The 25,713-nt window shown below is 41.5% G+C and overlaps 1 protein-coding gene across 1 annotated transcript in view; it reads left to right on the plus strand.

Moving 5' to 3' along the window:
- Positions 1–25,713, plus strand: part of ESRRB (estrogen related receptor beta) — a 161,586-nt gene that overhangs the window by 33,280 nt on the left and 102,593 nt on the right. Inside the window, exon 2 of the mRNA XM_019615760.2 lies at positions 7,725–7,892. Within this exon, the coding sequence (XP_019471305.1) occupies positions 7,891–7,892 (2 nt within the window). The 5' untranslated portion in view covers positions 7,725–7,890. The remainder of the gene's footprint in view (positions 1–7,724; positions 7,893–25,713) is intronic.

The raw sequence follows: 25,713 nt of genomic DNA on the forward strand, positions 1-25,713 counted from the left end.
AAAAAAAAAAGAGAAACTTCTTCAGAACAATAATGCATACATAATACAACTCTGGAGAACAGGCTTCCCAAGGAGTGGGTCTGTCCTGCAGGTTTCCATGAGGCTTCAGGAGGAAAAGGATCCCAGGAGCTCACAGCAAGGCACTTTATTTATTCTAGAGTGAGAGACTCTGTTCTTGTCTATCCTGCTTAAGGTACACTTACTGCGCACAGGAGAGCACCATTCAGACACAACTCATGTTAGCTACTATTTCATGCTAATCTCTGTTTGAATTAATACAGCCTGTTTCTCATCTGGTTGTAAAGTCCCTATGAATGGGGCTTCCTGCCAAATTCCAAACTTGCTCATTCAGAGTGTGCTGGAGTAGCTCTGCATAACTCTGTTTAGTTAAGATAACGTTTCTTGCTACATGACATTAAAAAAAATAGTAATAAAAGGGGTGGGGGGTGAACTGCTTTTACTGGAATTTCTATCACCTGTTTGCAAAGTGCTTTGATGCCACTGACCATCTTGCAAAGATGCAGAGGGCAGAATGTACCCCTTTTTTGCATGTAACTTAATGTTACACAGATGTGCTCTGTCAGGAAAGAAATTACTGTGTTCACTCCAAATCTTCCTCTCTGTGGAGAGTCATGGCCAGGCCTGGTGGGGGCGTGTGCTGAGGCCATGCCCATGACACATTCCTCGAGGGAGGGGACAAGCAAGGAGCTGGGCCTCACCACCCAGCAGTAGCAGGGCCCTAGGCAGAATCTATGGAAGGGACTAGTTCTTCCAGGTGAGCCCGGGTCCGGGTGTGGCAGGAGCATGGACTAAAGCAGCAGTAAGAGGCTGAGCGACCAAATGTTTGCAGCTGAAACCTGGATTCAACAGGAACCTTCCTCAAGCAGCTGTTTCCAGAGGGCTCTGGGTAAATCTACTCAAAGAAAAGAATTGAGAACTGTTTGTGGTGGACATGGCATCTCTACCCAAAAGGGGCCTGTCCTCAGGCTGCTGGGGCTGTTGTCTGTGGGGCTGGCTGCTCTGGGATGGAGGTGGGGTGGAAGGCCTAGCATGGTACTAGCAGGCCGGGATTGGAGTGGGCAGACACTGGGTGCTCCCACTACAGCCTCAGAGGCATTGCAAGGGGATTGCTGTCTGCTTCACGTACGCTGTTGGTGTGGAAACTGTTGGGTTTTGGGGTCCTTCTCAGGCTAGCAGGTCACTGGCTGGCAGCACGTGGCTGGCTGAAAAGGGGCAGTTGGTGCGCTTGCTTGAGCAGCTGCCAAGTTATCCTGGCACTCTCTGGCACTGCTGCCTCTCCCCTGGAACCATGTGTGTCACTGCTGTCACGTTCTCTTGGTGTAAAGTATCACCGGACCAAATCCTCGGTGACTGAAGCGAGCAGTAAAGCTTGGCAATGGCAGATGATAACTGCAGCTTGTCACCTCTCTGCATCCTGTAGCCTTCCTTCTTTGTCTGGGATCAGCTCTGTGCTGAGGAGCCATTTTGGTCTGTCTTCTGGGAAGAAGAAGGACTCTTTACCTCTTCTGATGCTCTCAGTGTCACAGAAGTTTTTTCCTCACTCCCAGGACAGTGTTTTCTGCCTTTTCTTAACACAGGTGCACCATGAGGTGCCACCATTTTATCTGAGGGGGTCTGCATCTAGCCTCTCCTCACAGAGGCTGCCTCAGTGGGTCCCTGCAGCCAGCACCTGGACATGGACGCCCAGAGCAGGTGTGCTGAGTAACTCTAGTTTGATGGTATTTTGAGGTGGGTGAGAGCTGTGCCTTCTCTCTCAGACCAGCTCTGGGTAGGGACTTTTCAGACATGACCCAACTCAGAAATCAGGCAGGTTGGTGATTCAGAGAAGGCTCAGGAGGGATCTGATTCAGAATTTCCCTTTATTTCTTTGCTGACTAACGAGCTTGGCTTTACTTGGCAGTCCCACCTGGGTTGTGCCCACCATCTGGTGTTGTCCTCTGTGTGGATGGAGGTGGGTGAGCAGCCTTGAAGGACTTCAGCTTGCAACAGAAGCGCTTCTCCTAGGAAGACCTTTTCTTCATTTGAATTTCTATAGCCAAGGAACCTTCTCTTTGCTTTAAGAACTTAATTAGTTATTTGCCTTGATTTCTTGTTTATTTATTTATTTATATATTTATAACTATCTTTTTATTGAGCAAAGTGTACAATCAAAGTGTACAAGGCTTCTCCTTGGGAAGGGAAAGAGGGAGCAGCAATAAACGCCCCCACCCTCACCCATACCTTTGGAAAATGGCAGTGATTTTTTTTTTTTTTCTAGGGAGCTGAGCTAACAGTCTGGCTGTAAGGAGTTTAGATCTGGAGCCAGACATTATAGTTAGGCCTGTCTGTGGTTATAATGCAGTTGTTTTGGTTTTGTAGAAATTCTCTGGAGAAATCTAAATTAAAAACAAAGCAAGAAGAAAACAAAAACCCAAGGGGAACCTGTTTCTGGCAGTCCTCATCTTTCCGATCATTGTCCTAGTGATTTAAATCTCATGCTGTCCTCCAGATGTATCAGAATTGCTATTAGCTTTATTCCGATAGTTACTTGCTATACTACTACTGTGCTTCTTCTGCCTCTCCACTGTGGTCAAGGTCACTGAGAACATGAAACAGTATCTCTTGCCCGAAGTCGACCTTACTAGGCTGCGGGCTGCTTTGAGTTCGAGTGCGCAGCTAATGCCCTGCCAGCACAGGTGTGGGCTTGCTGCTGCTAAACAAGGTCCTAAACAAGTGGTACAACAACAGCAATGAGTTTCTGCAAAGCATCCGTGCAAGTCAAAAGCGTGAAAGGCACCTGCCTCAAGTGATGGAATTGACAGCCCCACGTTAGTGAAACGTGTTGCAGCGTGCAATTGGAAGAAGTTGGTGGTGGTTTCCAGAGAGAGAGTATCATGGTTGCACCAATTTAAGCAGAGTACCTCTATAAGAGTTGTCTTTTTTTCAGTGTATTTTGCAGAGTGTAAACACAGAAGCCTTTTTAGGTGGAAGTTTAGGAGGGATCTAATTGAGGTAAGGGTAGAAGGGGGAGTCATACTGTGTGCAATAGATTGGCAAAGGCTGTGTGTTTAAATGTACTCTGGTATACAATTATTCCAGTGCTGGCAGGATTTAGTTAAATCCAGGCAGGTTTTATTTCTCTGTGTGTAGAACTGAATGCTTGCTCTAGATATTCTCTGAATGTACTCTGATATATGTTGTGTCTTCTTGTTCAGGCCAAGCCATTCTTTATTAGTTCGTTGTTATTACTGGTGGACTCAGAAAAAACAAGGCAGAGTAGCATTTTTCTGGACTTGTTCTTGTTAAAGACAATGGTTATAACTTCTTCTGAGTAGCCACAAACGGTGCCTCTCAGCAGCCTCACTCTGCAAATAGCTATGCCAGGTGAAGATTTTATCTGCTCTCAGCTCTGGAGATGGAAGAATAGATTTGTGCTTCTCAATCCAGAAAAGTTGTGGAGTCCTAACCTGATGTGCTTTGCTTGAAGCAATGTAATAAGTTGTGATAGGTTCCCTTCTGCCACAGAGCTTTTTGGAGTTCTAATTTCTTGCTGGCAGGTACCTGTAAGGTGGAATTAGCAGAAATGACTAAATCTGGTAGGGAGCTTCCATGAAAATTTTAGTCACTTTCACATTCCTACAACTTAATAACATGTATAAGAGTTAAAAAACAAACAAACAAACAAAAAACCTAAGAGTGTTTGTAGTAGTTACATTAACAAATCAGTATGACCTATCCAGGTGATAACACAGACTTGACAAAGCATGGAAAGCACTGTACTGGATCACACATGAAAGATCTGGACACAGAAGTATGGACCTTGGGTTCAGCATGTGCCAAAAAATATCCTGCTAAGGATATTGGTTGCACAAAGTATGCTGATGTATATGAAGTTTGCAGTATTGAAATTGAATAAGGAATTAAAATTCTTAGTGATAATATCAGCTGTTTCCTCTTGAGCATTTGCTGTTTTTCAAAGTACTTGTATCAAAATGTAGAGTATATTTATCTATCTGTTAAGTCAGATCTAAGAGTAATACTATGTGTGCCAAGCATTTGGAGAATGTTGCTACTCACACTTTTCCTTTTATATGCAACTTATGCCTGATTTATTCTTTTTTTTCTACGTTCAGTCTTGAAAGAAGGCTTTTTGACTTTAATTTCCTCTGTGTTTTAAGAGTTATTTTATTGAATCTGTTTTGGTCTTTACTGTTTCAAATCAGTAAAATTCCCATCTCACTAAGGAGAGTTGTATCATGGCTATCCTGGAATACTGGGGTTGTGAGACACACAGGGGTAGGGAAACTCTGACAGTGAAACTTCTTATTGGACTTTACAGTTGTTTTTTGTTGTGGTTAAACTTTGGAATTGCAGAGCTGTTTGTTTCTTGTAAAACTTTTATTCATATTAGTTTTTCCTGGTACAAAAGCAGCGGTGGTTCTAAGCTCTAAAATTATGTCACAGAAATCCGATGTGCACTGAAGCATCCTGAGGCTCACGGCACATGGGACAAAAATTGTCAGCATGGTTTCATGTGCGAGTGGGAGGAATTGGAAGATTTCACTGATAGGGCCAGTATTTTCAAACTTGAACTGTTTTTGCTGTGTCTGTGTCCAAAAAGGGTAGCTGTGAATTTTTGTTTGTTTCTATCATCTGGAAGAAAGTGTATTTTGCATTCTGCAATGGCATAAAAGTAGCTGAGCAAATTCTGCTCAGATTGACACAGGCAAGCCTTAAACTGCTTATGTTCGAAGAAAATGGAGTACTGAAATTTTAGTTCTGCTAGTTACACACACTTTGGAACCTGAGGCTGAAATTCAGGCTTATGAGGAAAGTAGCCCTGGCAAGAAGCATTTTAAAAACCTCTCCAAACAACCGTAGAAAAGACTGTAAAGCTGTGTTTGCATTTTACGATGTCTTCTACCTGGGTGCCTCAAGGGAAGAGTTGATCCTTTAATATAGTCTGCAAGTCCCTGATGTTAATCTTTTTCGTTGTTGTTGTTTTAGTGTATCTGAGGGTGCTCTTGAAATCTTCTGGCTCCCTTTTTGCTGTATTTTGAAGTGGGTATCCTGTTTCATGGTCTCTACCATTGGTTTCTTTCCATGCCTCACCTTGTCTTGATTGTGGCTGGGCTGAGGAGAAATTTGTGCACAGGAGGTGATGGCAGTGGGGGGCAGAAGACTGTGTAAGAGGTTTTATTTAGAGAGAGACCATCTCTGAACTTCCAGGTACCCCATTGAGGTCAAATATCCTGGTGCCTAAAGGCAGGGAGGATGGAGGAATGCTGCCTCCATTCAAGGTTCATCCATATTAGCTAAGTTTTTCATGCTGGCAAATTCTCATCCCTTCATTTTCCACATGGAAAGCAAAAGGATGGGAATTAATTTGTGTTCACTTTTGCTCTGCTGTGAGTATGGGGTGCCAATGATAAGTGCTAACCTGGGCCTGAGAACTGAATAGAGCTTCCTGGCAACCTGTGTGAGATGTGTCCAGCACACAGGCATGGGGTTTCCTTGGGATTCAGTTTGACCCATGGCAGGGAAATGGAGCACAGATGAAACTGTTCTCATGAAATAGGGCTTGGAAGAGTAATATGTGGGGATCTTTAGATGCCAGCAATATAGAATGCCAAAAAACAGTTTGGCAGGTAACGTTTTTAGGGCCTATACAACTGACGTTACTAAAGCTGAATTATCCAGAAGTGACTGCTGGATTTAGGTGCCCTGTTTTGGGACCTTCGTCTGTTGTACCTCAGTCTGATTATCCTAAAATTCCTTCTGATGGCAGTGGGAAGTGTAACATGCTGTATGGCTCTGAATATTAAAGACCAAAACATCACCTGCTACACAGACTAAATGAGAGGGCTGAAATGAAAAATCTTTGGTCACATTAATTTTTACCTGCGATGGATTGTTCTGGTAGTGAAGGACCACAGTCTGGCAGGAAAGGGGTTGTGTTTCCACACCAGAGCTCAGCCTATCAGATACTTCTTTTTTCCCTGCATTCATTTGTACGTCCTCATCTATAGATTCATGCCCTAAAGTGCGCTATTAAATATTGTTACCGCTATTTTATTAAAGCCGGAGCATGTGAAGCAGTAGTAAAGCGATAAATGAAACTTTGCGTAGTGCGGATGCTCAGCTGAGGAAAACGTCTTTTTTCCAGTGCTTCACCAGATCCCTGTCTTATTGGAAGATGGGTTTGGGTTTTTTGGAAAAGCACATTGGCTAATCCTATCAGCTCAGACACTAAGCGTATTGACACGGGCTGAATTATGCATGCAGCAGGATTTGTCCCAAAATGAAAAAATTACTTTTATATTCCCAAATAATCAATAGCTGCATTGATCTGAGACCTTGGCTATGAGTGGTGAGTCCTTGGGTGACTTTCGGATAGCTGCCCCTGTTGACTGCTTTACTCCAGTGAGAGCAGCAGCAGCAGCACGATGTAGACATGCCTAAACTAGCTTGAATAGTTCAGGTACTGTTAGCCACTGAGCCAGAGAACCATAGAGTTCAGTGTGGGCTTAATGCCTGGGGATTTTATCCTGCTTTTTATGAGTTCAGCATTGATTTACCATCTCAGCACTAACAATGTGTTGAAAATAAAGGTTGGTGTATCTGGTATTCTGCTGTAGTGCATTTCCCTGCAGAGCTGAGCATGGTGCTAGGGGTTTTAGTAGGAGATACTGCCAAAGGTAGCGGTGTGGAGGCAAACCAGCTTTTGTTCTCCGCCTGCTGTTCTCCTTTCCCACTCTTCCACTAGTGTTTGTCTGGAGCTGCCCAGCCTTTGAGCCTGTTTAATGTGAAACTGCTTAGCTGGTAAGGTTCTGCTGGGTCTTTGAGTGCCTGGGAGCTTGGAGGACCAGCTACCTCTTGGATCAGCTTTTGGCCTGTCTGGTGGACTGAACAATCAGAAGAACCTGTAGAATTTAGATATGGAAAAATCCAGGACTGTTAATGCTACCCATTAATGGGCCCAAGGCAGAAGCACTCCTGGTGCTTTCTGTCAAGTTATTGCCCGGATTGTGGGTTCCCAGCTTAGCCTCTGCAAAAGAGCTGTGATGATACCTGTAACTTGTTAGGAGTTTTTTCCTGGCAGTCAAGGATGTGATTGCAAGCGATGGTTTGGCCCCTGAGAGTTCAGCAGCTTCTACTGAGCCAATGGGCAATGCATCATCAGTGCCCTCTGTTTTGTTTTCAGGAACAGCCTCAAGAACCAGTTTCTGTGGGCTGAGACCTAAAATGGACAGTCAAACTGTTAAACTGCTGCTCTGCCCGCTACTCTGTTTATTCTGCAGCAGAAATACAGACATGCCTGGACCAAACCCCAGAGCTCAACTCTGAACTTCTCTTTCATTTTGTCAGAATCCCTAACATGTTTTCAAAATGATATTTATTTCTGTTAAATTGCGGAAGAGTTGGATGCAGTCTGCCAGTTGTGCTTTTCCTCTTCTTCTTTGTGCACTGAATTTTGTTCGCTCGCTTTACATGCCTCAAGTTGCTGTAATGCTGCTGGGAAAGTAATTGCCTTGCACTTTTTCTTTCTGATGCCCACGGGTGACTGTGGGGGACTCCTCCCTGGGCACAGCGCAGAGTTAAAAGCCCAGCTTCTGCTTTGCTTAAGACCTGGTTATTTCTTTCCTTTTTTTTTTTTTTTCTTTTCTTTTTTTTTTTTGTCAGCTGCCTGTTATATCAATCACAGAGCTGGGATCTATTTATAGGTTGGGACTCGGAGTACTGTGTCCTAGTCACAAAGAGAGGCAGAGACGCAGAGGGGACTGTCGGCTGGTGCAGGCGGAACCAAAAGATATTTAATCAGCAATTAGAAACACCTGAGGGCAAGGGAAATTCTACTCCAGCTTCGAGCTTCATCTCTCAGCCTGCAGCATGTAAGTACCGAACTTCTACCTTTTATTGCATTTATGGAGCTGTTTGCTGTTTTTAGGGGTTTTTTTTGTTTGTTTGTTTGTTTTTTAATTTATCCGAATGTTGCTGTGCACCAATCTTTTTATCTGGGCTAAAAATTACAGCAGCATCCCAATATAGTTAAAGGTTATATATATCTATATATCTATATATCTACTTTCACACTGTCAAAGGAAGGTCAGCATGACCCACAAGGATAGGAGTTGGTTTGAGAACTTCATAGAAATCAGGCAGTCTCACTATTCAGGAGTTGCTTTTTCCTCTGGAAATAAGCAAGTGAAAGTTTGAGAGGAACAGTTATGTTTTGGGAATAGAAATGGTCAGGTTTGCTGGCGTTCCAAAAAGGTCAATGTATAATGTAGCTCTGTTTAAGGGCTTACCAAGGACAGGTGCTGTTTATCCCGTGCTGGTAAAGGCAAACCTGGAAACTTCAACAGTCTTGTCTTAAAAGAACCAAGTGACACCCTTTCCTCAACTTTATTAAAAAAAAATAACAAAACAAAAACAAAAAACAACTTCATATCAAACCTTCTCTTAAGAGAGAAATGAAGTTTGCCTTTACTGAATGTCTTTGTCATTGAGCAGTTGATGTTTCTCTAATTTTCAGTGTCCCAAAGAAACAGAAGCCTCTTCAATGACAAAAGGGATGCAAGTCTTTGTAAACTCAGCACAGGGGCAGTCAGAGAAATAACTTAGCCTCTGATTGCCAGTTAATTGTGTGCTTTAAAGCTGCCCAAATGCAAAATGGTTTTAACAATGGTAGTATTTTTTTTTTTTTAACTTCTGTTATAAAGAGAATGAAAACTGGAAGGAAAATAATTATTTAAACTGTTTTTTTAATTGCTTTTAGCATAATTTTTTGTCAAAATGCTGGAAGTCAAGGAGGTTTTTCTTACTTTGTATTTTGACCTCAGAGATTTGGATTGTATCTTTTACAGGATTTAGTTTTTATATTTATTTTTAAGCACAGAAAAAAATTCCTCTATTTCTCATATTTGTAATGTCTGACTCCCAAAACACAAGTATTACAGTTTTTAATTTTGGTATGTTAAGTTTTTCAGTTTAAATTATGTATGAGATATATACTATAAAAACTTTTTGCCCCCTTCTCTCCCCACCTCCCTCCCCCCCCCAATTTATCATTTTTGAAAGCAATAAGAAGAAAAATGAAGCTGTATTTAATTTGGATAGAACAAGTGTCTAATAAGCACAGAATAATAAATCCAGAGCTGTCTCACAGTCCGAGGGAATAGGTGATAGCTGAATTGCTTGGACTAACCATAGAAATGTGGCAAATAGGCTGTTGGTTGGCTCTTCATTTTGTCTTTCTTAGATGGATGTGTCAGAATTCTCTAAGTTTATGGCTTCAGTGCAAGGGACAAACAGAACCCCGTAATTCTTACTAAGTTTTCAGTCACGGATATAAATATTTCCTCTTTCAGTTACAATTCTAGATATGAGGAAGGCTTTTAGGACAGTATCAATAAACACTGCGAATTTTTATACTCCAGTAGTGTTCAAAATGACTATTACAATACTCTGCTTGCTCTGAAGCTCCCTTCCCCCAAAATAAAACAGAATCGTCAGCCTGACTGTTCTCATCACAGAAAGCTTCCTTTTGCATATTAAGGCTTTTTGCTTTACTTAAAAATGAGTATATTTAAATTATTTAAGTTCTGTTTGTTTTGGCACAAGATTACATTTATTCTCAGCCTGTGACAATGCGACATCACTGTTTTATAGAAGGAGAGCAGATTTTCCTGAAAGGTGTTAAAGAAATTAAATCACCGACTCTGTAAGTAATAAGGAATCCATGGTATAACTGGTCTGAAGCCCTCCTAAAAATTGAAAATCAAGCAACATCACTTGAAAAATAAAAATCAAATCTGTTTCCTTCTTGTACATACAGAAACATCAGCATGACTGTGCTCAGGAATTACTGCAGTTATTATATCTTAATACACAGATTTGTGGAAATGCAAGCATTCCTCTAGAAGTCTTCTGAGCATAAATTTAGAAAATGTTTAATCTTAATTTTTTGAACTATTCCATAGTTGCGTCCACTTAACTGCTGGACTTTATCTTTTGCTTTTAATCACGTGTGTCTCTTCCCCCGCTCAACCTGCTGCATTTTGTTATTGCATATAGGAAAAAATCACCAAGCATCTCCTGCTTTATGGTGTACCAGTTAATAGCTTATGGGCTTGCTGTTATTTGGGGGTGGGGAGAGAGTTAGAGAGACTTTGATGTATGATGTGTGGAGAAGTCTTTGTTACTTAGTTTCTGTCTCACTAGCAATTCATTTAACGTGGACTGAGCACCTGTGAACCTCCGAAGTGACTGACTTCGAGTAGTTTGTCACAGAGCTGTTGCTTGATTTATTTATTTTTTGAGGAATGAAAAATCATCTTTTTTAGCTCATCCTAGTTTGTTTGTTTCCTTGACAGCAAAGTAATGATTGACATGCAGATTCTCTTTTTTGTGCCCCTCCTCCCATTGCTGAGTATGACACCTCCTGAGAATTATAAATATAACCTGTGCCAAATCTTCTGCTCAGGTGTCTGGAGTGCAGTGCGCCGCAGTGTCTCACTGTAAGTCCCTGAGAATATGGAGTAAACACCAACAGGAAAAAATACTCTTCTTGAAACAATTCTGTGGGGTTTTTTGGAGGGGCCTTTTGAATAAACCCCCCAAAGCCAGCAGCTGGTTACTAAAGATTGTGTAGCTATCTCTCGCTCGTGCTATCTCTTACCTCTTTTATCATTTCACCTGTACATCCGTCCATCTATTTCTCATCTATTTTTACATTTCATTATGCTATACCTGCTCGCTGCCTCTCTTCTTTTCCTTTCCTGAAGACACATTTCTATCTGGCACAGAAAATAAACTCAGATTGCGGGTAGTTATGTTAATCTAATTCAATCCTCTGTGGGTTAGGAGTGAAATTCTAATAGTGGAGCTGTTGAGGGCTTTTTTGTTAATGGCTTGGGGATTACATTGAGTTAAAGGCTCATTTCCTAATCAAACAGAGAGGGAGAGAGTGACTCCGAATATTTATGAGTCTCCCAGCGCGAGTTAAACATTGAACTCCAAAAGCAGGATTTCAGTGCTACAGAAAGAGTTAAAACCCCTCAGGGCTGCTGTGGAGGGGCGGGGGGGGAAGGAAACCAGTTAAGCCATCAGCATTTTCAACTGCTGTATAACTTCAGTTTGGTTAGAAAAAATAATCATCTCAGAGAGCTAAAATGGAAACTGTAGTGAGATATTTAAAACAAAGTCAAGTGATGCTTCAGAAAGACTCTCCTTTAGCAAAGCAGGATACATGCAGTGCATGCTGTAGTCTAGTAGGAACTCCAAATAAATACTCTTCTAAATGGGAAGAACTGGAGGGTGGGCTTAGTTTTTATTATTACTTGAAGACCTGATTTAAAATTTTAATGAGTTATATTTTTGGTTCTCTTTAACCCTTGGGTAATTTTTGCTTGAAGAAAAAAAGAGGTGTGTGTGGGTCAATACCTAATTGTTCCACTTCTGTTTAGTAGGCTGATACCTATCGAGGCTTTTTTTTTTGCTGCGCTTCAGATTAGCTGGAGTCTTGGGTCAAGCAGTTTAGGTGGAGAACTGGGTTCTCTGTCACAGGAATGATTAATCAAATTAATGTCTGATTATTTTTGTGATGAGTACATCTTAAATGCTTGGGTAGATTCTGCTGTTGCTGAAAAAGAGTGGTCCTGCCTGCCTGCAGTGAGTAGAGGTACAGTGTTGCTAAGTAGTGTGTTAAGAGATAGAGACCAACAATCTTCTGACTGACATGGTCATGTCGTGCCTCCATGTGCCTCAGTTTTCCTGCCTGTAAAATGATATATGGCTGGCATCAAAAGTACTCTAAGGTCTACAGAGAACAACTTGTATAAATCCCCAGTGGCAGGTTTGCTCATGGCAGACTGACTGCAAATCACTGACACAGGTGTGTAGATTGAGAACAGGGGGTTACTGTGCTGGTAACAAGGAGTTACCCCACTTTGCTAGGTTTGGGTTTTTTTTTGTTGTTGTTGTTTTGTTTTTAAAAGCATTTGGTATAAGTCATCAATAATGTCTTCCAGTTTGGGTAAGACAAGCAGGTAAAAGGCTAACGTACTCCTAGTAAAACTAAAATTCAGTGGAGTTGTCCTTCACATTAATCTTAATTTGATCCTGGTGACTCCTGCTGAGATGAAGCTCCAGGTCTATTTCTCAGAGGTGGTAAGCACTGACTGAAAAAATGTTACTCTGGGTCTGGAGCCACTTGTATTGATGGTTATTCTCAATATACTGAACTTCCTGTTTTTGCTGACATGTCTATTTGGGTGCAGCACCTTGAGGTAAGAATTGGCACCTTGCCCTAGTTTAAAAATTATTTAAAACTGTGACCTGATGTAAATGCCTGAGGCCTGCTTCTCTCTGTGTTCTGTGCCTGGACCTGCTGAGGAGAGCACCATCAGCCGGAGTCTACTTTATTAAATGCATTTAAAATACATAATAACTGTGTTCTTTCCATCTAATAACTGGCACCCACAGCAGATTGCTTTGAGACGTGACTTTCTGTGGCCAAGCTGAACACTGAGTAACATTTTTTCCTACCTTGCTCTCCTTCTTTTCTGTTTTACTGAGCCTTTACCTCTCCTGCTCTGTTCTGCTGTGGCCATATGGTCGGCAGTGTATACTTACATTTCCCCTGTTGAACTTTTAGGCAAAATAATCTTCCTTCTCTTTTTTGTTCTTTCCAGTGTTATGCTGAATCCTATGAATGACCTGCTGCTGTTTACCCTGAAGGTAGATACATTTCAGTGCAACTTTGCCTGCCATATATATAGTTTATGAAAAAGTGGGAAGCTGAAATCTGATTTTCAATCTTCCACAAGCTACACAGAACTGTGTTCTTGTCCTTGTTTGCCACAATTACTCAAAAAAAAAAATAAAATAAAAAAAATAAAAAAATTTTATAGTAGTGTAGGAATTTCAGGGAAGGAAATGTGATTCTTTAACTCTTAGAATACAGTTTAGTTTCCACAATTACTTGAAAGTAATGGCATTTTAAAAGTCTCAGGATACTTGAAAGACTCTGAGGGGAAAAAAAGGGTTGCTTCCTTGGGGGGAATTACCCTTTTTAATGGGATATAACTAAATGTTATTTGAATACTGGAAAGCATATGCCCAGCTACAAAGCCTGAATCTCACATGTATGAGAGGGAAGCATAAGTAGCTATTTTTATTCATTAAGGGGTTGCTGCCCTTTCCTTTCCCTCTACCATGTGAGATGTGAATGATCCTGCTCACAAGAGTTTCATGCTTCTCCTAGAATGGATTCTCTATCTCTTTATAATTGTATTTGCTGGATCAGCAGGAAATGCACTCCAGAAGTTCTTGTTTCTCTAGGCTCCCGTGATCACCTCTTTGTAGTAAGTCTCAGCAAATGGCCAGTAGCCATGTACAAAAGTGCAGGCATTTCAGTGACGTCCTCCCAAAGTTCACAAGGCCTGGAGTGTGACTTTGGGTAGAAGAGAGGGCATGCCTGCTGCCAGGCCTTCCAGACTGCTTTCTTTTTGTTTGCTTTACTCTCCATCCTCAGGCCTTTCTTTCCCCATGGGTCTCCTGGGCGTGCAGGAATTGCAGTTGTGCTCATCAGCAGCTCTTTCTTCTGCTTCTCTTTAGGAAGGAAGCTCTTCCCTGATGCATTATGTCTCCATGGCCTAGCAAGGGGTTTTCAACCTTTCTCTGTGGGCAATGTGGACTCATGTAGATTGGCAGAGAGCTCGAATGAATGCGATTTCTGAGTTGTGCTTCTTGAACCCACAGACTAGCACTGAGAGCAGTCCAGCACTCAAGTTATAGCCATTGGCTGATACTGTCTTTGGGTAGAGGTGCCTTTTGTGTACAAAACAAAATCTAGGAAAGGGTTCCTTGCATGAGCATCCTCTCTAACACTTATCCCTAAAGTCTTTCTAGGAGCCTATCCAAAGCTCCCCTGCTTTTTAGATGCACAGCTTAAATGTATTCATAGGCAATCTTTGTACAGAGTGATTTGTTTCACTGTTGTTTTTTAATTCTGGCTCTGATACAGACACCCTGTTTAGCCTAAGGTGAGTCACTTCACTGATGTGATGATGTGTTTTGCACGTCTTAGATGGAGTTCCTGCTTGCCTGTTCTCTGTGGCTCATGGAGAGTTGCATGACCACAGCAAAATGCTTTGTGTTACCGCAGACTCCTAGTACAGTCCAGTGTTTTGCCTCCAGTAACCTTCATTCTCTTTTTTGCAGTGCATATAACAACAAGATTTTTCTATTCTTCCTGACCCTTCTCCCCACCCCTTTTGCTCTCTTTGTGCTATATAGGATTAAACTTCACTTTTCTCTGTGGGCTCCGGGGACTGCAATGACTGTCAGTGCTATCTACTGCTCCCAGCTGTGAGGGGGTGCTCTGCTCTGCAGATGCCTTGTACTCCCTGCACAGAGAAGTTGTGAGGGGCAAAGAGCTAGAGCTATGATTTTTTTTGGGATAATCTGTCCCATAAAAAGAAATTGGATGCAAGAATACATATAGGTGCTCGAAGGGCAATATATAGAGATGTGGTTGCTTTGCTGTAGTAATGGGTCGTGCCTCGCTGCAATACTGTGCTAACCTGGCTACGTTATTTCCAGCTCAGTAGTCTCTTCTGGCATGTGAGCTAGTGTAATGTGTGTTTAAGGAGGATGGAATTACTGGTGCTGCTGGCTTGTTTATGAAAGGTGAAATGATAGGGGCTGAGAGCCAAGGCTTCTGGGAAATAAGGACTAGCCAGAAGAATTGACTGTCTTGGCTTATTGATTCTTCAGGAAACAGCCCTGAAGCGATAATGCTGTTTCTGCCACTTTGAGGCACTTTGTACCAGCAACATCCTCTGTTTACCTAGAATAGTGTGAGGGTGGAGCTGTTCTGTTGCCAACTCATTCCAGAAAAACCCTGTGCTAGACATGTGTTGAGTTTACCACTTGTCTATCTGCTCACAAGGAGGTGGGTGAGCAGCCTCCCTGCACATGCACAAGTGTCACTGGCTTATAGTTGGTAATGGCAGTTGGCTGTGAATGGTGTTTTTGAGAGTTTTTTTTCCTAATCTTTGTCTGTAGTGGCTTTTTGTGAAGTAACAGCCTGTATCACATCTCTCCCATTCTTTTCCATTCCCTTTCTGGGCACATTGGAGTCTGCAGATGCATGAATGAGGTGTTTGAAGAGCAGAGCATGCAGAGTGGTAGCCTTGAACATCTCTTGGGTGCTTATGTGACCATGGGCATGATGTGGCTTGGGGGAACACTCTCCTGCCTATTTCTGGAACTCACAGCTGTCTTTGCAGCATAGTGGGTTGGGGAAGCCTTCATGCTGTTGCCCTGAGGTACCAGTTGCAGGCAGCTTGCAAGACGGGCTTGGCTTATGGCCTTAACTAGGCCATTGCTGATGACTACTGACTTGGACTCAGATCTGCAGAAGTAAAGGAGTAGTTTGCTCATCGTGTTCTGTATCTCCTTTTCTTTTTGCTTTGCATTCACGTGCTTTGCACCCTTTCATTTTTCTGCGTGTGCTGTTGTGTTATGAGGAGTTTCAGGTGGAGGGTGATAGCCTCTATAGCCGGGACAGAGGGCCAGGAAAGCTTGGGACCATTTGGAGCCCATTGCAGAGTCTTGCAGAAAGCCAAGAGAGCCAAAAAAACTACTGTGAAATGCTTCTTTATTAAGTCAGGACAGTTTATATATAGAGATACGCAAATAACTTAGAGCCATTTAATTACCCTATATATCATTTCTATAGTTCATCTTTGATCCTGCCAACAACTTCATTGCTGCACTTGAAATTTTACTTGACAACTCCACCAAGTGAAAGTAAATGATGAGAAAAATTGCAATTTTATTTTAAAAGGAAAAAAAGTGTCTGGACCACAAGGTTTCAGTGAACAACTAAAAAGCAAAGCCAACTGCTTAAAAAGAAAAAACAGTGGGAGATAAGAATAACACCAATGTACGTATAATACAGAATATAATTATGTTTATTTTGGGACTTGATCAGTAGTTGAACGTTTGAGACTTACAGTACTGTGTATTATGTAATGTAAAATTATTATCTACTACTTAATAAATCTCATGCTGTGACTGCTCCACTTCTTTTTAACTAGCTCTCAGACTGTGGCTACAAGTGCTGGCAGCTTTGGCTGTTCCTTCCATTTTGCCCTTGTTGCTTGTATGATGACACAGTCCCTACTCTTGGGCCTGCTGCATTGAGATGTGAGACAGCTTTTGTCCTAGAGACCTTGCAGTTCTCTTCAAGACGAGATGGCTGGAAGTATAGCTGGTTATTATGTCTGACTATAAGAAAGACGAGAGTAACTAAAATAGGAATTAATGGTAATGTGTTAACACAAGCATGGCTTATTTTATATGCAGATGACTTTACTTACTGTGCACTTGAGTAGAAGGTAAAATATACTCCTTTATGTCACTGTGCAAGACCTATCTAATTCTTTGCTTTGCAAAATTAACACCTCTCTTTCTTAGCTAGGAGAGCTTTGCTACCTGTTCACAGCATCTTTATACTAGAGTGCTTTCCTATTTTTTTTTTTCAGTACCATAGTCATCATTTTCTCTTAAAAAATAGTTCAGAGGGAGCCGACTTTAGATAAACCAAGGGAAGTATTTTTTTCATATAACCAGAATTAAACTGTGGGATTTGTTGGCCTCTGCGTTATTCAGTAGCAAAGTTATGGATAGACTTGGGAAAAGGAATTTATGGAATTTGTGGTTGTCATCAGAGACAAGTAATGTTATGGTCTAGAGGCAACAGCTTAAGCCACAGAAATGCAGCAAGGTGGAGAGCAGGAAACGTATTCTCATTTCTTACGGTATTTCCTTGAGCATGTTAGTGGTTGCTATCAGAGATGAAATATGGGACTAGCTGACTTCTTAACTTGACCTCATGTGACTGTCTTCACGACATCTCTTACAGGTGAAACCAGTGTTGTCACTCAGTGGAGATGGCTGAATTATTTGTTTATGTGACACCCCATTACAGACACACAGCATTTATATTTTGTTTACAGTAAATGTTTTTCTGCTGTTATAAGCTATGTTCTCAAAGCTGTGAAAGTTCCTCGGGCAGATAAGCTATGCCGTGGAGAAAGCAGTACTGAAGACAAGAATACAGTCAGGGAGGAAGGCTGAGCTCCACATAGACAGTGCTCCCTGAATGTGTTGGTTTTGACTGGTGTGCATTCCTCCTCTTGGATGGGGTGGTTCTTGCACTGGAATTTGCTGGGCAGAGAAAGACCCAAAGGAAAAGAGGCATGTGCCTCTATGGTTGCAGAAGGGCAGACTGTACGGCAGCTGTGATCTTTTCCACGTATAACATGTGGTGTTTCCATGTATAACATCCTCTGCTCTGCAATGTGTAGTTCTGCAGAAGATTTAGCCACCCATTGAGCTTTAGTTCGGTGATGTGTTGGGTCAAAGGAGCAAGATATTCTCCTTGTAAGATGAGGGTTCAGTGTGAGGAAAAAAAAGAAAGAGGACCATGAAATGCACTCAGTGGTCACATGAATCAGCCTGTTTCTTGTCCAGAGCCTACCCTATGAGCCCAAAGCACTGAACAAATGTGCCATTATCTGTTGGAAATTGTAGTTTGTTGTTGTGGCTTTTTTTTTTCCCCCAAGATTTCATGGGTCTTCTCCAGCGCAGCTATCTGTAAACTTGTAGTTGTAAAGCTGTGTAAGCTTGGAAGCTGTTTTGTGTTGTAGTTTTGCTGCTTAATGTGTGTCTTCAACAAAACATGAGCGAGTGCCTTGGGGCGTCTGAGCGAATTTACTTTCATGGCCCAGAATTCACCTCTGTAGTGAGAGGGCAGGTTTGCATTACTTTTTGGGAGATAGAAAAGGCCAGGCTAGGGGCAACAGTGCTTTCTGTCTTGCTTCAAATGTAGATTGTTGTCTTGTACGTGTTTGTATTGTAATTTGCATTGGTAGGTACTGACCCATGTTGGAAACAAAACCTTCTTGCACTGTCCCGATAACTGCTCAGACCTAAAAAAAAAAAAAACTCTCAGCAAGCCTGAAGTCGTGAGGAGTGATGCTAGTTTTAATTCTCCATCCAAGCCAGCAATATTCCCAATTTTACTTTTTGAGCCCATCAATAATATGGGGCAATTATGTGACTATGAAAGCTGCTATTGTACAAAAAGATGTTTGTATCATTTACTATTTAAAAGCTGAGCCAAGCAGGAATTTATGCTGCTGGTTTCCCATTCATCTGGGAACCGCTGCAACTTTGGTAAAGTCACGTTTCTGCAGAGAGAGGACTTGAGATGCTAATTTGACTGTAGGAGTTTATTTCTGGAATGCAGCAGTATTTCACCAACGGTGCAGCTGTCCTGGAAACACTTACTATGGGAGCTCTTTTTCCTCACTGTGTATAATTGACAAAATCACCCCAGTTAATGTGAAACCTTTTAAGTCTCCTTAACTAGACTGCAGGGAGTGCAGAGAGGTCTACGGAACTCTGACCTCCTTCACTTCCTTCTCCTATCATTAGGGAAGAAAAAAGTACTCCCATGCTTAAATGTTCCTTGGAGAGAAGCCCATAATCTTTTCTGAGTTTACAAAGCTGTTTTTGTCAGTAATGTGCTACTGTTTGGGGGAAATATGTGGGTCGCACATTTCCAATAGGTAACTTGTGATAGTAGGTATACCCCTTCTAAGCTTCTCAGCTATTGTAAGATGATTAATCACAGCAGTTAGAGGTGGGAAAAGTTTCTTAGGTTATTCAGTTCTTCTGTTTGACTAGCTTTGCTTGCCCAACTTTCTTCCATACCCATTCACTGGGTGACCTTTCTACTGCTCATATAACCCATATATGGGTTATATATGCTCATATAACTCATATACTGCTCATATAAGCCCTTCTGCTATCAGAGAAATTTTCCTGGTTGTTCAGTTAAAATTATTTCTTAATTTCTTTTTTTTTCTCTCTCTCTCTCTAGTTTTCTCTCCTGATACACAGTTTCTTCTTTTTATTGTTTCTACTCTTAAATTCTTTTTAGACAGAAGTCTTGTCTCTTAATCCTTGTTTCCTTGACCGAACTCTGTTTCTTTTGCCCTCCCCTGCTGGCACCTTTCATCAGTCTCTTGAACTACTCTGTAAGTTTTATTGTGTTTCTATTGAAAAGGTTTTACACTTTGAGTTTCAAACCTGTCTTTTGGCCAGGGTTCAAGGCTACTCACAGGTAGCAGTTCTTTATGGGAAGGAGGAGATTCCAGCAAGATGAAGGCCTTTTTTCCAGAGAGTACCACATGACAAGTCCTGCACCTATGAGCTAGGCCAGCCTCTCTGATGGTTGCATCACTGGGACAAGCTCTGCAATGGAAGCCTGCATCAGCTGGGGTGTGGGGAGTGCTTCTTCCATCAGGTATTTGAAACAGACCACAAACTGCCCCTGCAGCTGCTGCTGGCTCTTCTCCCAGGCTGTGCTAGTGTAGCTTTTCAGATGAATAAGTGTAACCAGGGCTTCTTAAAAATAAAGCACTTCATCAAGGATTTTTGCTCCTACCATCAGTTGTTTCAGAAAGCAATATATTTTTTTTTAAAGATGCTTCACAGAATTTATCTAGAATATTTAAGAATTTAATTTTGGAATAGGAAAACTCTAGAACGTGATCAGTGAATACAGTTTACTTTTGTAATTTCCCTCACTTTCCATGTGTGTGTGATGGAACGTAGTTAGTCCTGGGTTGCCCTTATGGCAAAGTGGAATCTGAAAAGGTTTTTGTGATCCATTTGGAGGGGGAAAAGAAAAGAAAAGAAAAGAAAAGAAAAGAAAAGAAAAGAAAAGAAAAGAAAAGAAAAGAAAAGAAAAGAAAAGAAAAGAAAAAAAGCAATATAGATTTTACTTATAAGGAGCCAAGGGCAGTACATTTTAATAGGAAAAAATGAGTCTTGCAAGTGTTGTTTTGGATGCTGAGATTTGAGAAATGTGGTAGAAAGGAAAGGTGAGTGGTTTTTAAGAACAGCCTGGTATGACACAAACTGGAAGGAGCAGTTGCAGAACAGCAGTGTGTGAGTTTAAGAGGCCTTCAGTAGGCAGTAAAATGGTACATCACAACTTAATGGAGAAGAATAAAAAAAATATGGTCCCCAATACTATGTAGTTTCTTCTGATGGCACATGGTTAAAGTCACTTGAAGCTAAATAACTGATTTGTTTTATCTGTTAAAACTAAAACCGTGTCTGGTTACTCAGAGTACATGAGAAGCTGGAAAAACAGATTTTTCTGCTACAGCAGAATCCATTGCTTGACTTCAGGCTGTCAGTGCTCCAGTATTAAAACTACATATTGTAGTAGTAGAAGCAAAGGTGGACAGCAAGACAAATGTTAGCGGGCTTGGATGGTAGACAAACAGCTCTCATATTATTTTATAACCCTGATGTTCTGGTCTTATATATATATATATTTTTCTTATAGGCATCCTGCTTTGTGAAGCTTGAATAAAATTTTAAATTAAAGCAGATCTTAAAAAAAAAAAAAATCAAGACACAGACACTTTCAACTGACCATTTATTGTCTTGTATAGGATTGATGCACTGTGCAGCCCTTGCTATCGGGCTCTCAGATTTCTTTATGCATGCTTGTAGATGAGATGCATGCTCTCTGGTAAAAATAGGTAGTTTTTCATAGAAGAATTACTCTAATATATAAGAAATTGCGTTATGAAAACCATTTATGATTCCTCTTAATTAAAACTTACAGAGAACAAAAAAGTTCTGGTTAGTTGATACAACACAAAACCCTTCTTAGTGAATGATTTCACCAGATAGAAACAGATGCAGAAAGCAAGATAAACGCGCCCAAATATTGAAACTTGTAAATAACTGAAATCTAAAAATATTTTAAGGCAAACCCACCTCACTTTGATGCACTAGGCTTAATGCAGGCCATTAAAACCTACCTAATAACTCCTGGACTGACTTGGTAGCTTCTCAATGTCAGTATCTTCTAAAGGGATGTGCAGCTGTTATGGAAAGACATTGTGATTATCTGGAGTACCTCATGGCAGGTTGTCCAACTGGCCAGTTCCTTTTGTTTTAAAATGAAAATGTTCTCTTTATTGTGAAGTAGAATTTGTCTAGTTTTGATTACTGGAATAGTCTTATCTTACATCCTTTAAAGGAAAGATTAAAGAACTCTCCACTATTAAATTTTCCTAGACTTACAGTTGTATCCTGTCACTCCTCAGTCTGTTCTTGGAATTAAATGTATTATGCTTTTCAGATTTCTCTCTGGATAGTTTTTGTTTCCAGCAAGTCCTGGTCTGATAGAACCATGCTTCTCAATTCAGAAATTATGTCTTTCAATCTCATTTTGTCTCAACTATGTCAGCATTTACTTACACAGAAGGAGATGTTTTCAAAGAAAAATACCCTAAACATAAATGAAACATCTGAAAAAAAGAAAACGACCCTAAATGTAAATACAGCAGTTGCGAAAAGAGTACATTGGCAATGTGGGGAGCATATGTCGTGTGCATCTGAGCCTATAGTAGTCCTCCTTGTGGTCAATTTGGATTAAACTAACCTTTTGGCATTTTTAACCCAGATCATCGCCCCATTTAGGGCTGTGCATTCACATGCGTCAACACGTAGATAACCAGTGGAAAGAAATAATCTGACCATAGTCAGCACTGGTGCTGCCTTACCTTGAGTACTGAGGTGCAGTTTTGGGTTCCACAGCATAAGAATATAAAAATATTAGGATGTGTCCAAAGAAGGGCAATTGAGATGGTGAGAGGACTCGAGGGCATGGCTTATGCAGAGAGATTGAGAAAGCTTTGTTTCTTCAGCTTGGAGAAGACCGGGGGGTGACCTGATTGCTGTGATAATGAAAATGTTATACTAAAATCTTTCAGATAAAGAAACTCAGTATGCTCTAAGAGACTTTGGCCTTTACTTTTACTGTCTGTGGCAGAATGTAGTTTTGTTGCTCTGGGAAGAATTTGAGGAAGAAATCCTGGATTGGGTACTGCTCTGTTCATACTGTCTTCCTTTGTACAGGAATGGTTATTAAGAACTGACTTATTTCAAGCAAGTTGCTCTGTGAAAGAGAGCGAGTTCACAAGACCAGAAATAGTAGTCTGTTGTTAGGAACATGAGAGGATCAATCTGACAGGCAATGGATTTGCTTGTGTCTTGCGGGGTTTTAGGTTTTCAGCCTTTGACTGAGCCTTACCTGTTTGCTATAATGCAGTGAGAGGACCACCTTCTTTCATTCCCCTTTGCTAGGATATTAAAGCTATTTGGAATCAGATCCTCTGAATGGATGTAGTAATGAAGCCATCAGCCTCAAATATAGGCAGCCTCTATATTCATAATTCTACTGTGAGTTTTATTTCTCTTTTTCTAAAAGAGTCTTTTGATCAAGAGTAGAACTGCAAATGCTTTACCAAAGAATTCCAGTACCAGTTGGTAGATACACTGAATTGTTAATATATTCACTATAGCCATATCCTAAAAAAGAAAATACTTGGATTATGAAATCAAGGTAATGAGGCTTCGTGTGTCAGAACTGCAGCCAATGAGCTGCAACAGGCCTTTCTTTGTACTTTATCTGAATAATTGTTTGTGATACAGCCACTTGGAAATATACTTATGAAAATAGCTTGTTAGCTGGTGTAAACCAGCACAGCTGTGGTGAAACCTAACCGGCCATGCTATTGTATGCCACATTACAGTTTGGCCCTTGATGTCCATAGGTGGTTGTTTCCTTGCTTTTAAGTGGTCAGGTTTTGTACGTGATGCAGGTAACTACAGGGCTGTCAGCAAACCGAAGCGACCTTAAGCGTGGTTCTGACGCAAGGTTTTCCTTTCAGGCTGTACCTGCTCAAGGGAAAATATTCCTCAGGTAAGTGGAATGTGGTAAAGGGCTGAATGGGAGGAATGGTGGTGACAGGCAAGTCCGATTTGGGCTAGCACTGTAGCACCACAGACCACGAGGGAAAAGCAGGCCGGTTGCATACTTCGGCATTTGTATGAGACTTGATTGTGTTGTTTGGAAGCAGGACATCACAAAGCAGTGAGGTAGTGTTCTTGCTCTGTACCATTCTGGTGAGAGTTTCAGCTCTGGGCACTAGAAGAAAAAATGCAGAGGAAACTTGGAAGGTAGTAAGAGAAGAACAACAAAAATGATGACAGAGCTGGAGGGATTGTTTTTATGAGGGAAGATCAAAAGATCTAAATATGTGAAGCTTGGCTAAGTGATGACGAAGAAGGAAACATGAAAACTACCTACAACTGTTTGAAGGATATAAACACGAGAGGTGAGCAAACAGCAGGGAGAAATGCTCTATGTATTTGAAAGTCATTCTCAGCTCAGTCTTGTTTCCACTCTTTAGTGCTCGCTTTCTGTTAGGACTTGTGCTTTGCTGAAAACATTTTCAGGAAAAAACACACCTCAGTAGTTCAAATGCTTCAGTATCTGCAAGGAAACTCTGAAATGTAAGTTCAAGTTTAAAATTTGGAATTTGCTTTACCCAGCATAAGTCACCTAATACTAATTGACAGTATGTAAATTTTGTGTATGGTAAGGTAGATGTGTGGTTGAAAACTATACTTTCTGTTTACGTGGGACCTGTCCTTCCCGATGGAATTAGTTAACTAACTGAGCATTGTAGGATAGGTTGCAGCTGCCTTCTATCAACTTTGCACAAAAAGATAAGGCGCTTACTTTTGTAGACAGGCTGTATTTTATAAATGGAATGATTTGCATGTTGATCTGTTGGGAGAGATTTCGTGTTTGACAATAGGTAAAAGTGACTAGAGCACAAAACGCAAGTATGTTACTCATATGAGGGTTGTCAGTCTGTTTTATGAAGCTGTCCAAATATGCCTGTGCGCTCCAAGGGAGATCTTTTGTAGTTTGTGTGTGGGCTATTCGTAAGCTAAGAAAGGTGAATGTGCCTTCTGTGAATCCAAGGACAGTTAGCACAGTTGAATTAAGTGGAAGCTGAGTTTTAAGAAAACGTGTTAGTGTTGAAATTCTCTCCTGGAGGTTCACTTATCATTTAAAGTACTTGGGCAAAGCAATGGAAGCGGGTGCTGGGCAAGCCTCAGGTGAGCTGACTAATTTGGCAAGTCGTTTTCAACTTTGGTTATTTGTGAATTCAGGCATTAAATTCTATGCTAATACTCATCAATGGACTTGTCTCTGCATCTTTCTCTGTTAATGTAGGATTGATGCTTGCTGCTCAGCAAACGACAAGAAATGCACAGCTGTCTAGACACTCCTTAAGAAAATGCTTCTCTGGAAACGGCTGTGTATGTGCATGCATACATCAATCCATACTGTACACAGAAACTACAGGCGTTGACCTATGCAAACACACACCAAGTTATTGCTTCCTATAAACAAATTAGCATGCTTTAAAAGGTGAAAAGCTCTATAAAATTGTCTGCCCTGTTGTTTATGACATGAGCAGAGGATGCACTACATTACAGGGGAGCTCACATTTCTCTCTTCTCCCCCCCTTCTCTAAATGGACGTGTGCTCCGTCCATTTCACCATTGTTCCTGCCAGCCCGATCCCAGCAGGGGTTCCCTAATTAGCAATCTCTTCATTTCCAATCAAAGCACAAAGCGGCCCCAAAAGCCTCTCTTTATGAGGGAGCTGAGCGGTGGCTGGGGACGTGGAGTGGGATAATTGCCTTCGCCACTGGCAGCAGTAAGCAGCCTGGCTAATTCATTATTGTAATAACTTTGCTTGTCCTTGGGGAGGGGGGGCTAGGATGAGGAGGACTGAGCCTGGCGGTGCTAGCTGAGGACAGGGGGAAGGGGGAATCCAGCCAGAACTGAGGTGGGGATGGGAACAATTGGCAGGAAAGGAGAAACTATTTGAGATTTTTCCCTCTGTCCCCCCTAAATAATTTGAGGAGGATGTTAATTCGTGGCGTGGTAGACAGTGTTCCCTAGCGAGATTGCTAAGTGCACCCCTTTGCTCTGTCCTTGCGCTCACAGAGAGGGCAACCTGGAAAGACACATCGCTCGGTCCCAAGACTGCTGGGGAGGCTGAGGCTGTGGGTGAGGAGGACTTGGGGCTGCCTCTCAGTCAGGGTAGGAAAAGTTGCTTCTGAAGCATTGAGTTAAGGCTTAATGACTCAACTGTCCACACCTAGCAGTCTGTGGCATTCAGTGATGCAGAAGTCGTCACCAGCCCTTGTGTAGAGACTGCATGTTGTGTTTATTCTACCCAGCCAGGAGCTGGCAAATCTACGGCAGAGCTTTGTTCTTACCTATTGTCTCTTCAAAATACCTTCAGTTATTTACACAACTGCGTGTAGGTTGTAGCTTTGACTTTGCTGGAGCTCTGTTGGCTGCCAGCAGCAAACAAGACACTGCCCTCGTGAGCAGACTGCCAGGCTGATGTGAGCAGCTGCTGGAGCTGCTGAAGGGAGTTGGCAGAGCTGATGGTTACTTCCCCTTAACTTGAAGGGAAATGTCTGTGCTGTGGTACGGTAAACTGTTTAGGTTTTTATTTTTGAAATGTATACTTATTTTAAGTAGATAAGATCGGTCATATTTGCAGACCCACTGGTTGTTCTTTTTTATTTCTTTGTCCTTATTGGTGTGGCAGGGTCTTGGCTACTCTGATTGATTGATAGTACAGCTCCTTTTCCAGATTCCTTGGAGCTGTTACTGCTGTGTACATTCACTGAACCTATCACTCTGAACCTGTCACTATTCACATTC

The sequence above is a fragment of the Meleagris gallopavo genome, chromosome 5 (genome assembly GCF_000146605.3).
Source record: "Meleagris gallopavo isolate NT-WF06-2002-E0010 breed Aviagen turkey brand Nicholas breeding stock chromosome 5, Turkey_5.1, whole genome shotgun sequence".
Classification (NCBI taxonomy): Eukaryota; Metazoa; Chordata; class Aves; order Galliformes; family Phasianidae; genus Meleagris; species Meleagris gallopavo.